The following is a 13,697-nucleotide window of genomic DNA, read 5'->3' on the forward strand; positions in this document are numbered from 1 at the left end:
TAGTCAAATATTCTTGGTGTCTGTCAGTCGCTGTTTGAACTCAATGGCAGAACTAGGGGAGGAGCTAACAGGTTGAATTCGACTATTTCGACTGAATTCTACCATGTTCTGTCTGCGTTTGGCAAGTTCCCTAATTGTAATAAATGGTTTTGATGACTGGTTTTCTCATTCAAATGCCTCCATCTCAATTGAAATATAAATCCACTTATCGAATTTGCAGACTGAACATTGCTGAAATGTTTAGGGACTTAACACCTCAAATCTCTTTTTTCTGCATATGTCGCATAGCTTAACTGGCTAGCAAGAATGTATGGTGTAAAAACATTTTTCACTATACTTTGGAAAGAATTTGTTATGAGAACACAATCCCGTTCCTGGGGCCCGTTTCTCGAAAGCCCCGGAAACTTTTCGGGCCCGTAAAGCCATTCTTAGTTCTTCCGTATCTAAAAACGGAGAAGTGTATACCCCTGAAACTTCTTGTAATGTTAAGAAAATGTGACTAAAACAGCTCTGTAATCGTAGGGTTCGAGATTTTACCGTGGCTTTCCGGGCCCGAAAAGTTTCCAGGGCTTTCGAGAAACGGGGCCCTGGACATACTAAAAAGTCCCTTTGCCTGCACTCCATTGAGAAATCTATTATTATGAGGCTGTCGTGACCACAATTATGTCTAGCCGGCCATGTTGCTAAACCGTTAATTAGGTGCTTAACAGAATTTCTAGCCAGCTTGTCATCATAAATACGAAGTTAAGGGATGAACCGTGACGGGTCAACAAAATAGTTGACTGCAACTATAATAAGAAAATCAAAAAAAGATTAATAGAACTATATCTTTAGGAAAAGAATGCAGGTAGTTTCAAGCAATTGTTGCTATTGTTGTTATTATTGTTTATCGTTTTATTTTGCTTTATGAGGTAGTATCGATGACGTATCTTTTTATTTTCTAGGAACGTGTAGCTTTAAAGGTATGATGTAAAAGGTTTAATTGGTTATTTATCCTATTTTTCAAAGCTGCTAAGGTTACATCCGAAGGGTAACATCTCACAACAATCTGTGAATTTTTTCTGAGCCACCTAGATGATCTATGATTAGTCGAGAGGAGGATCCCTAACGGTTTTATACGAAAAAAACGACCTCGCATCTCTAAACCCGTTTTGTTCGTTTTATTTTGATACAAATGGTTCACAATTCTCCACTGTAGCTCTGCATTCGACCGGTTAGGTTCTCTGTGTTGGAAAGAAGTCACACGAGACTTCGCTACACTAATTTACTGTTAAAACTGTCATGGCGCTAGAAACCATTCAAAAACCAAGTACCTTCCTGGGCTACATTGTTCAGTGGCTGTTTATCAATCTTTGAGAGAGGGGGAAGGGAGAAGAATGTCTACACACCTTACCATGCCAACTGCATTATACAAGACAGATGTGCCAAGTTTTCTACATTTTAGACATAATTCTTGGTTGTAAGATTTTTATCTTTAATGTTGTCACTATCGCGTTTTCGCTAACATGTCTATACATAGTGACAACAGACTTCACAAATCTCTACATTTTGCCATCGAGTCGTCCTGCCGTTAGCCTGGGCACAGTGGCATTAGTACAAAATACAAATTATGAGCAAAAATCTGGTATTTTGACGATACGAATCTTGTTTAAATCACTCTTCCAAATTTCATCGTTACTTTTTATGGTACAAACTGAATTTGATATTTGTTCTATTTTGCCCTCTCTAATTTGGCCTGGTGAAGTTGCATCCTCTCCAAGGACTAAGGTCCCTATAGCTAATTCATGGACGTTTGGTTTCTCATCTAGAATCACGTGTTCCATATTCATCATTATGCTCTTAGTTTTCCCGGGAAGAAAGACTTCCGGGTTGTACTCCACATCGATGTATTCTCCTACAAATCCACGCTGATATCTACCGTTTTCCTTGATAAGAACAGCAGAGCCTCGCATAATACAACCTAGAAAGAGTAAGAAATGCGATGAGCCTAGTGATCCTACCGTGTGTCAAGGCTTGACATATTAGAAACGAGGTTTAATAGTTTGTAAGGAAGGATTGATTGCTTAGGGGGAGGGGTTATGTATGTAACAGTGTGTACCCTCAAAGTATCTCAAATGTGAAAGCGAGTAGTCTTCCGATGTTGAAACTTCCACCACGTCCCCTAATTGCTTCCCCGCACTTCCATCAAAGTTGGTAAAGCGATCGTAGGATAAAGAAGGCCTTAGGGGCATATATACGAGGCTTTGTCTTTGTCAATAAATTATAGACTCTTACCTTTGGGAATTCCACATCCATAGACTTCGGCTCTTAGACAAATCGATTCCTTTATATTTTTTAACACTTTGATTCGTACAGACTGAGCAATAAATGGATGTATTGCTTTTATTTGTTCCTCTTCTTCACTATAAGGTGGCTGTCAGATAAAACCAAATACAAATATTAGAAGTGAAAATTCTGTTGAAATTTCTTTGCAGTGTCTTTAAAATGGATTGATTTTACAAAGATAACCAATTTGCAGCATTCGATTACAACTATCATTTGGCTCCATTTCTCTTCACTACTCCCTGCCTCTCCTTTTTCCTTCCTTCTTCTCTCTCTGTTGACGAATACGATACGCCAGGTCCTATATTGTAATAAAGTTGATGTGTTATATGCTATTCTCATTTATCGTGTTTATTTAACTATTACATAGAGCACGAGTCTGTGTTTAAGACTAATGACTAAGCCACGATGTTTAAACGTGTAAAAGTTCAAAAAGTCGGGAATGTTTAGTGCTGTTTTTCTATTTGTTCGCTTTTTTCTCGTGTATATTTATCTCGTTCTCATTTAAGAATTATATTGTTTCCGTTTTCTACAAATGATAAAGCAAGTTTCACCTTTTCATAATGGAAATCCAACCACGCTTTGAAAATTTGGCCTTTCAACACTATACTTTTGATCTTGTATTCGCTTTTGAGTTGAATTCTTGCTCCAGTAATCTTATATTTTTTGGGCAAGTTAATCTGAATAAAATCATCCTTTCCCCCCTCTGAGCACCAATAGTTGCCTCCACCAAGTCGGCCATTATGAGCTGGATGTTGAACTCTATGACTGGAAGCTTTGATGGATGCGTCTGGGACCTTTCTACTTTCCATTCCAAGAGGAAACCCTGTGCCACAATCTTAAATATTGAAATAACACTAATATGAGCCTCTAAAACTCCAGCACAAAGACATTAGAATGATAGCAGAATGATAACAGAATCAAAGCCAAATTAATCACACAGGGGCACGTAACCTAAGAGATCAATCAGAGGGCACATTATTGTACACAGGCGAGAAACGGATTAATTTGCAGGGATAGGCTAAAGAAAGAGTTTATATCGAATAATCCAATTGTAGAGCTCCGCAAGGACAAAGTCAGAGGAAACGTAAATATAAACGTACAAAAAGCAATGGACGGGAAAACGTAAAGATGGATGTGCAGATGGATCACTGAATGCAAGTGCACGAAATCTGATAATTATCAATGGACTGGCTGACAAACGGTTTAAATGCGTTTAAAAGCGCAGATTCTTCTTTGAAATTAGACCAAAAATGTCCGTCTTGCAATGCTTGCTCTAACTTGGAATTCTAACTCAAATTCTAAATCAAAATTGTATGAAGTACGCTACTGAGCAGGGAGTAACGAAGCACTGGGTCTGGACGCCTTTTATGACCAGGTACTTAAGTAAATAAATTCAAAAAAAAAAATCATATATTGGAGGGAAAAGAAAAGTATATTTAGTTATCATTGGTTAATAAGTTACCTTGGCATGTTGGCAGTGCTTGATCCCACTGCCCATTGTTGCATTTTGCCTGAGAGGGACCTTGTAACAAGCGATCTCCCAAACATTCAAACTCGACAACTGAGGTATGATTAAAAAGTCTTCCAATGGTTTGTCCATTTTCTGGATGACCGGGATCAGGGCAGGATGCTGTGAAACATGAAAATGAATCAGAGTATGAAAAGATTATTACGTTTATATAAAAGAGCACCAGAATAAACATTCACAATTTGAAATAGGGTTGTCATGGTTATATGAACTTCCTTGAATAAAATCATGCCATCCCAAATAGCATACAGACAAATTTTCGACTAAATCGCAAAGTTTTTAAATCAAATATTGACAAAGTTGTAAATGGTTAAATTCAGGAAAGGACAGTCCACCCTTAGACTGATTTCCGGGATGAGAGGGGTTAAAACAAATTGCACAGTTGAAATTGTATTTATTACGAAAGGTTTACCTAAGCACTTCGGTATTTCTCTATTCCAGTTCTTGCTTTTGAGACAAGTTAGTTTGCCGCTTCCCACCATGGTGTAGTTTTCACTGCACTTAAATCGCACGAATCCGCCGACAGTAAAGTTCTTTTTGACTTTCGATTGTCGTCCATGTGAAGGACTTCCTGGATCTTTACATGAAATAACTGAAAAGTAATTAATACAGTTTTATTAAAGTGGTGGTGCTCATACAACTAACCAATAGAAACCTTGCGATTACGCAATTCATGCATAGTCAATGAGCGTAAAACAAAAGATGTGCAGGGTCAAGGGCCTTCCAACATAAATCTTAACCTGTTTGTCTGCTTCTGTGATATTTACCGGCCTTCGTAACCATTTCCCTCTATTAACTATGGATAAACATGGTATCATTTTTAATAAAAACATAATTGCGGAATAGCCGAAGACATAAGGTGTTGTGAACCGGACCATGCTTGATTCTTCAGTTGAAGAATCTCCAAACATATTATACTTGATTGTAAGGAAAAGGCGAGTAAAAAATAGAAGCCTGGCTTAAAATGCAGCAAAATGCTTATGAGGGTGATAATCTAGGCTTTAAATAGCGAGGCGTATTTTTATCGTATTTCGTCTTTTCATAGGATGTGCCTGTGAGAATTATAGCTAGATTGTAGTTGCACTCTGGCCTCAAATGCAAGCTAGGTTCATACATTGACCTAGAAACAATATTTTGTTTCGATTTCGCTTTCTTTTAAAGTGCACAGCTTGTTAAATAGCTGTTTATTGCTACAGCACAATTAGCAGAACCATTTGCATTCTAGATGTACATACCTTTACACAGGGGTTTTTTGCTTGTCCAGTCTCCATTGTTACAGCTGATGGTTGCTTCTCCTTCCAGTTCATAATCCTCGTTGCATCTAAAGGTTACCGATTTAGCGTGTCTAAAGTCATCTCCGCTTCTGTTTCCATTGTCTGGCACTCCGGGATCAGGACATGGAGCTAAAATTGCATTATATATTGAACATCAATACTTGGTCTTTTTAAGTGTTGTAAAAAACAAGCAATAAGTTAAAAGACGTCGGAGTGCAAGTTGTGCAGACCCCACCACCAAAACCGTTGTCTCTTTGAATTAAACTTGAGATTACCATATCTGTGCTAGCAAAGAGCTAAAGCTCAATCCAATCGCGTTTAATTGACCATATGCTAGGTATTGAAAATATAAATTCTATGGTTAAAAGTTTTCTAAAAATAAGCTTTCGGCTATCAGGCTACAGCTTCGACAAATAGTACGGAAGGTACGAATGTATTATGAGTGTTAAAAGTGTTAAAAGTGTTGATAAAAATGAGTCACTTACTCTGGTAACTTTTAACCAGATAGCCATTTTAGTTGTTTACATTACTTCTAACCCTGGTTAGTCATCCATTTGTACTTATATCCTAATGTCTTTAATTTTTGCGTGCCGGCAATGAAGCTTTACGGCGGATGATTCCTTCAACCCCATTAATGAACCCAAAGCAATCTAAGGTCCGTTTTGACTCACCCCAGCATTTTGGTGTTGGCGAACTCCAATCTTTCGTTTCTTCGCAAACGATCTCGCTTTTTCCTGACAGCGTGTAGTTATCTTTACAAGTAAATTTCACTGAACCACCATAGTTGTAACCATTTTTCACGTCAGCTTGTTGACCGTTTAGAGGAATACCTGGATCACCACAACTTATGACTGTGAAGAGATAAGTTAGTAACATGGAGAGACTTGTACAAAAAGTCACTGACATGGCCTGTTGTCGTAGAAATGGCCACCTTCGATATTCATTCGCTTTCATCATAGGTACAATTTCGTGCACGTATTACGCTAGGTTGTAAATCACCGAAACTCGTAGCGTTATCATGACATTGGTACTGAGCACCAACGAGGGGCACCTTTACTCAGGTACAATAAAAGTTGACAATAAACGTTGATAGTTACTTGTGATAATACATTTGGTGGCTAGTCTAACATAGCGCTTTGATTCGCCCCGGCCAAGGTACTCTTCAGAGACATTTCTGCTTGGCAAACTCGCAATGCTCAACAAGTTTCCAAGCAGAAAGGTCCTTGGCTGGGACGAAACGAAAGGGCTGCATCAGACTAACCACGAACAATGTATTATCTCAATAAAAATTAACCTGTATGATGTCTTATGTTAAATGCAGATATTGATGAAAGAAAATAACACTTGTTAATATATAAATATATTTCCTACTTACTGTTACAAGATGTTGGAGATCCACTCCACAGCCCATTATTGCCACAAGTCCGGATCTCTGAGCCACTGATCTCGTAACCTGTCTCCTTACACTTAAACCTGACGACGCCATCGACTTTCGTGTGGGTTTCGAGAATTTTTTCAGCCTTATCAGGGGTTGGTAGCACTCCACAGTCAATTTCTTGGGGGGAAAAAGTAAGAGACAGAATTACACGTACAAATTTTATATTACAGAATTAGTTACTTGTAATTAGGAGTTACTCGTTTAACTAGCTTAAAATTACTATAATTTTGTGTAAAAATCTCTTTTAAGATACAACAAAAAACAAAATAAAATTGATTTTCTTGTAACTTTCAAAATAACAACATCAGCAGCAGCAGCGACAACAAAACACAGTAGAAATATTGTTTTTTGCAACTATAGGCAAAATGAAATAAATTCAAAACACACACGCAAAAAAATGAGGTTAGAATAGCCACGCTGACGACTCTATCACTTTGACCTTGAACGCTGTAAAGTAACATCGTCAATGTATTTACGTTCACAGGTTGGCGACCTCCCAGTCCATCTCTGGTTCGCTTGGCATTGCCGGTATTTGTCTCCGACCAGTTTGTAGCCATGATTACAATCAAAATCGACTCTGCTTTTGAAGGTAAAGATGTAAGACTTCAGCTTGCCGTTTTCAGGGATCCCAGGGTTTCCACAACTTTTTGCTGAGAAAGAAAATATATCAGTGTTCATCGTTCTTATTTTAGAGATATCTCTGAGGACACCTTTATTCCCTGGCACGAGGTATGTGGAAGAACATTTTGCGCAGAAAACGAATCCCTGCGGCGAGACTTTATTTAACAATCGATATAAACCGCCTTAAACAATATTGAAGACATGTCTAACACACAAGTAATAAGTCTAGCTGGATTTGCAAGTTTGAATTTCATTAACTTCGCTCCCTTGTAACACAACGTTCTACTACTACATTCAAATCACGACAAAGAAATTTGCGCTTTATAAATTGCAGGGTTCTAGGCAACTGCTTGCGATTGGTTCTTTACTCAAGCGCAACGTGTCAATCCAGTGGCAGCCATTCAAACAGGGACACTACATGCATCTCAAACAGGTCGTGCTACGTCTCCAGAGCTTGAATTGTCAGAATCCCTCGGTTTGAAGGAGTTCTACATGAGATAAGTTTGTTTTGTTTCATATCACTGAAACCCTGTTCTAAACCACCTGACAAAGAGCTATAACTAAACACGTTTGACAAAATTAGTTTTAGACATACGTGAGCAAGTAAAAGAAGGGCCGGTCCATCCTTCCAAGCTACAACTCAGCAGTCCTATCCCTGTGGAGAAGTACCCACTCTTGCACCTGAGGAATACTTTTTCCGAGTACTTGTATGAAGATTGCTTAGATCCTCTTAGCTCAGAATTTTTCGGAAGTTCCGGAGGGCTACAAGATGGTACTGATTGAAAAGATCAAAAATTGAACGTTGTTTAAGCACCATTCTAGGAAAAGTCAGCAAATTTGGAGCTGACTGTTAAAAGATTTTAAAGTTAAAAAGGGTCAAAGATATCCCCAGTTTAGTAAAGATCCCGAAAGATCAGACTCGTGGCGCAATTTATTCCATTCCCTGTCAAGGTTGTGACAAAAGCTACATCGGGGAAACGAAACGAAAATTTTCCACCCGGCTCAGGGAACATCAAAAAGCGGTTGTAAACAAACACTCGCACAAGTCAGCTTTAGCGGAACATTGTTCACACTCTGGCCACATACACCATCTCCTAGGAATCTTCAAAGATTTCACGTACAAGCACAAATTGGCGCAACAGACGTATTTCAGAAGCATGGGAAATGAACACTTGTAGGAATCCGCTGAACCGCGGTGATGGCATGCATTTGCCGCACGAATTCTTAAATTTAGCCCTGAGGGACAGGACATAATTAGCTCCGATTTGCTGATTTGCATAGTATAAGAACGTGCCTTTTTACAAATTCCTTGTCACTTTCCCCTAATGAAGGCTGAAGTTTTAGCCGAAAAGTTGGGACTTTTACAAAAGTTTTACTAACATTTTTACATTTTTTTAAACCAATCATGGACCCCAAATTAAATTCATCCATGAAAGTAGGTTTTGTTACCCGATTTTTTTAACTGTCGAAGTAAACACACTTTTATATGGGTTTTGTAGTCATGATGGTTTTTAGTTACAAACTGAAGATGTGTGTTACCATCTTGGGTAACTCGCTTCCAAATCTGACAGCCAAATGCTTAGAATTATGCGTTCAAAGCTGAACACGCACAATCACAATAGCTGCTAAGCTCTTTAAAGTACTCACATACGCATTTTGGCTTGGCTCGATTCCATTCTCCCGAATTAGTGCAAGTAAGATATCTTGAGCCCTCCATCTTGTAACCTGGGAAACAGTTGTATTCCGCTCTATCTCCTACTGCTACATAATCCTCATCGAGATTTCGACGGAATATCTGCTTATTTCCATTGCTAACACCTCCTGGGTCCTGGCAGATGATTTCTATTAAAGAAAAATAACATACTTGGTTGTTAAACTGCCAGAAAAGCACAATTCGAACGATTCTGCAATGAAGGAACTGCGACTTAAAATTGGCTTTGGGTTTCTTCCTAGCTGAGTTTCGTCGATCGCAGCTGTCTTAGCCTTGCAACGTTTACCTCTTCATACCAGGCGAAGGCGAAATTTTTTTTCAATTACATATATAATATAAATCATGACCAGTGTAAGATAAAGTTAGAGCCAAAAGATTGATACTTACTGCAGGATGGTTCTGTTCCGTCCCACCTCCTTATTCCACGACAAGTCCGTTTCTTGGACCCAAGCAATGAGTAAGGTTTGTCGCATTGGTAACTGACAGTGGACGCAAACGTGGTGGAGGAATATTGTCGTCTGCCATTGTCTATTTCTGTTGGTTTTCCACAGTCTATGGCTATAAATTCAATAAAAATATAACTAAGTTTTGTTTGGAATGAACTAGGCACTTTTAAAAGCTAATTATAAGAATGTGTTTGTAGGGAAGTGGTTAGAAAACCAGACTGGTATTGGGTTATGAGTTCGACCTCCGTCGGGAATTCAGATTTTTTCTTCTACCCATCACCAAACTTAAAATTCACCATCGTTCATTATTTATCTGCGCGCAGGACGTTGTGCAAGCTGCTGATCCCAGCACTTTACAGGATGCTTGTCACATTTGAACCCAGTGGATTTATGTAGGTCGTAGTAGCTCCGTAGTTAGAGCGTCCGATCAGCATCCGGGACGTCATAGGTAGGAATTATGACGGGAACTTTGTCTCTCTCCGGATCCCGTGCTCGCGAAAGGCTGAAAATTCCCCCTACACGCGCAACGCACGAATTCAGAAATACAAACCTTTCGGAAGACAGCTGTAACCACAGTCCCCATCACAAACGCATTCCTTATCTTTACTACAACTGCCTGAATCTGGATTACATGACTTTCTGCAGTACCGGAAAGCTTGTTTATTAGTTCTCTTGCATGTGCAGCTTGGCTTTACTTTGTCCCAAACTCCGGTTCTTGTGCATGTTAAGGTGTTGCTCCCTTCCATTGTGAAACCTGGGAAGCAACTGTATTTTACCTTTTTTCCAGATTCGAAGCCATCGTGAGATTTTTTTCCGTGTTGGATGTTGCCTGGGTCTGTACAGATCAGCTCTAAAAGACAAAAAAAAAATTACTCATTTTTTGGCAGCGGAAATTTTTACCTTTGTTTGATGTTTGAAAGAACCATTGAAAGAACGAAGGAATGAAATGAAAGTTTAAAATGTGAATGTAATTACTACTTTGAAAAAAATTATACTAAACTGTAATAAATTTCGCACACTATATACTTACTGCAGGTTGGCTTTTCCCCATCCCATTGACCGTTTCCTCTGCAAGTTCTCTTCTTGGAGCCAAAAGCTATATATGGAGAGGTGCACCGATATCTTGCAACCGAGCCAAGCGTGTCGTTTTTGTAACGGACCCGCCCGTTGTCTATAGTTAGTCTTGGGCAATGTAGATCTGGAATAGTCGAAAACGACGTCCTTTTTTTCAATATCTCAATATACAATCGGTTTTAGTTATTACTGTAAAAATACTAGTAAAAGAGTGCTTTTGGCCAGAAAACCAATACAGAACACGGGTCTGACGATAGCATCCTGCTACACAGTCCATATGCTCTACCACAGCCATCAACCACACCTATAAAATCTACAACTGGTTGCAAGGTTAGATTTTTACTATTTTGTATGCCTTCACATAAACATGTTTAAACAACGCAAGTTGTATCAGGGGAAAGTAAATGAATTAACATTCATTGGTGAAGAGGAACGGACAATAGACGAAGGCCTATTTCACGTAACCCAATCATTAATTTAAGTCCAAGTGTTTGGGATACATAACTGACTTTATGTAGCTAAGGTATATTTTAATATGTAAATAGTGTCCCCAAATAGTCATTTTAAGCTATATACCGTTGACACTGAAATGAAGTCGTTCATTCATTCATTCATTCATTCATTCATTCATTCATTCATTCATTCATTCATTCATTCATTCAATTAAAGACACCTAATATAACCGTTTCGATAACGAAGACTTGTAAAACTGGAAGTTGAAACCAAAGGAAAGCAAGACGCTGTCTATAATTATTTTTACTATTCGTCTGAATGCGTAGGACTTTGGATAATAGAAATACATGAATGATCACTTCTTCACTTGCACATGTTCACTTGGACTTTGAAAATATTTGTAAAATCGCGAATAAATGCCAAAACATTGCATATCTATCTGGAAATTGAACACCTTTATGCCTAAAAGCCTAAAGGTCAAGGTTAGAAATCGAGCCCAAAAGTAAAGGCAGATATTCCAAGGGCGTTATGGTATACCTCACCCAATAAGCTATTGTGAACTTGCCTTATTATCATTGTATGAATTTCAGGTCAGTCTCGGCAACCAGGTGGGATTTGTTAAATAAGTTTTTCAGGTCCAGTTGCAATATTTTTTCTCGATTTATAGTGTACCAAATTAGCACGGGAGTACTGAAAAGCATGACACGAAAAACAGTTTAGTTACATCTCTCTCCACTTTTTTTTCTTTTTTTTTTTAGCAAATGTCATTACACGTTCCCGCAGTCTAAAAACGGTATAACACTACAGCTTGTACAATAGTAGTACTTCATTTATACCAGAAGGCAAAGGTGGCAATGTAGAAATCACGTAGATATGTTGAAAACAAAGCGCAAGAATGATAATTCCAAATGAACCTGTTTTCATTGGTCTTGCAACGTATCTGGACATAAAGAACCCCCGCTGGGACTCCCATGTAAAAAGGAGGGGTGCAGGTCGGAAATTTTGAAAGGAAGCCCTAAGAGGCACCAAAATCCTGTTTTGTAAGCGTGGCATTAAGTCTTTTTCAACCCCCCGGGTTCAACTCTAAGAGGCACTAATTCAAAAGAACACATTATCCCCCATTATACGTTTTTCTTTTCGTCTCAATACTCTAAAAGGTACCCCAAAAGCTCCATCTTTTGAGGATGAAGACCCTAAGAGGTTCCAAAACCGAGTTCGTATACAGTATTTATTTTATATGGGAGTCCACCTCCCCCAGGGATGAGACCATATGGCGTGACACCAGTGTGAACGACACAGATCAAATTTTTAGTAGAAGAGCCAGAAGCCGAGAGGTTTATCGCGATAAGGTAAAAAAAAGGAAAAACAAAAAAAAGAAGCTGTGAAAACCATGGTGAGAGGATTTTGAGCGATTAGGTCAAAAGGCCAGAGTCATCAGAGTTTCAATCTTAGCAGACACGCTGAAAGGAAATGACGCCATAGATGGCGCTAACGCAGCTGAAGCGAATATTTCTTCGTCCATAGACGCTGTTGAGCAGAATTGCGTTCATCCTTTCCATTTGGTGAATTCTAGAACAAGGCAGTCAGTATTTTGACTGGTGTTTTGTAGACAGGTAACCATAACGGCATAACAAAAAGAGATGACTGTGCTAAATCTCAAATTGTGTAAAATCTGTTGCACACGTAGGAAGGAATTTCTTACCTCGTTTGACGCAACTGTAGCCGCAATCCCCATCACACACACAGTCTCTGTTACCTTTGCAGTCATCCTGAGCGGGATCACAGGGTTTCGAGCAAACTTTGGGCTGGCGATTTGTACGAGTGCAGTTCTGACATCGAATGCCTAACAACAAATGTCAATGCAGCAAGTTACATTACGAGAGCTCATGATTGCAGCATAGTAATTTAAGCGTCCCATTATGTTAAACTTAAGATCATGAATTCGTAACCCAGTTACCTTGAACAGCGAAAAAGGCAAGAATAACCACTGCGTATTTCATTGTTTTAAAAACGCAACTCGTTACGACTGTGTGAAACTCACACAGGAAGTTTTATACCCGAGACGTCGTGGGTGCTACTGGCAAAGCATCAAGTTTCCCCCTGGCAATACGTCATATGATTGATGGCGTTCTTGTTGTTGTGAGACGGCGCTGAATCATTACTGTACTTGAGACGATGATCATCGTCTCTTGTTACTGTGCTATTTTGATGTATTAATTTTTTCTTCTGCATGCTTTTCATCTAAAAACGTGGGAGCTTTCGGTTTTACTTTGTCGGCTTAGCACTGAGTGAGAGAGAAAATGTTTGCAACAGTGATAGCATAGAGCCTATTATTGGTCTTTAGCCACGTAGAGGATCCTGAGCAATCCAACCTTTCTAAGCTAAAGCTATTCACCAGTACCCAGTGAGTAAGCTCTCTAACAAGTCACGGGTGGAGGGTACAAAGCTGTCTTTTTCCTCTCTCCCTATCTCTGTCAGACCATTTCACTACAGCTGGATGAAGGGAACAAAAGGGAGGGTGGGTCGCCGAGCGTTTGTGCATCAAACGTGAGAATGTGCTTCAGCGTTCAAAAAAAAAAAAGGGAAAAAAATTGGACAAATGAGAAAAGTCGGACGGGAACGTGATGATCTTCACGCAGATCCAGTTGAACCCGATAAATTCTACACCTATTTTGACTATCAGGTATCGTCTAAGTCAAGTTGTTTGTCCACGGGATATGATAACAAAAGCTTCCACATTCAATAAAGATCACTCAATGAACGCACAATAACACTTGATTATATATAGGTAATCATGTTATGTTGAAGCAATCCAATGATTTCGAAT

The 13,697-nt window shown here is 39.0% G+C and overlaps 1 protein-coding gene across 1 annotated transcript; it reads right to left on the reverse strand.

The window, feature by feature from the left end:
* Nucleotides 1-574: 574 nt before the first annotated feature.
* On the reverse strand, nucleotides 575-12,910 carry LOC145463257 (protein lev-9-like). Its single transcript, XM_081447031.1, has 16 exons — nucleotides 12,828-12,910; nucleotides 12,573-12,713; nucleotides 10,374-10,541; nucleotides 9,894-10,193; nucleotides 9,285-9,455; nucleotides 8,834-9,028; nucleotides 7,782-7,961; nucleotides 7,042-7,215; nucleotides 6,503-6,682; nucleotides 5,799-5,978; nucleotides 5,089-5,256; nucleotides 4,266-4,445; nucleotides 3,788-3,955; nucleotides 2,877-3,160; nucleotides 2,275-2,413; nucleotides 575-1,960 (listed from the first exon to the last, which is right to left on the reverse strand). Exons 1-16 carry the CDS (start codon nucleotides 12,868-12,870, stop codon nucleotides 1,608-1,610), a joined length of 3,024 nt encoding a protein of 1,007 aa, XP_081303157.1. The 5' UTR covers nucleotides 12,871-12,910; the 3' UTR covers nucleotides 575-1,607.
* Between the last annotated feature and the right edge of the window lie 787 nt (nucleotides 12,911-13,697).

The sequence above is a fragment of the Orbicella franksi genome, chromosome 1, assembly GCF_964199315.1.
Source record: "Orbicella franksi chromosome 1, jaOrbFran1.1, whole genome shotgun sequence".
Classification (NCBI taxonomy): Eukaryota; Metazoa; Cnidaria; class Anthozoa; order Scleractinia; family Merulinidae; genus Orbicella; species Orbicella franksi.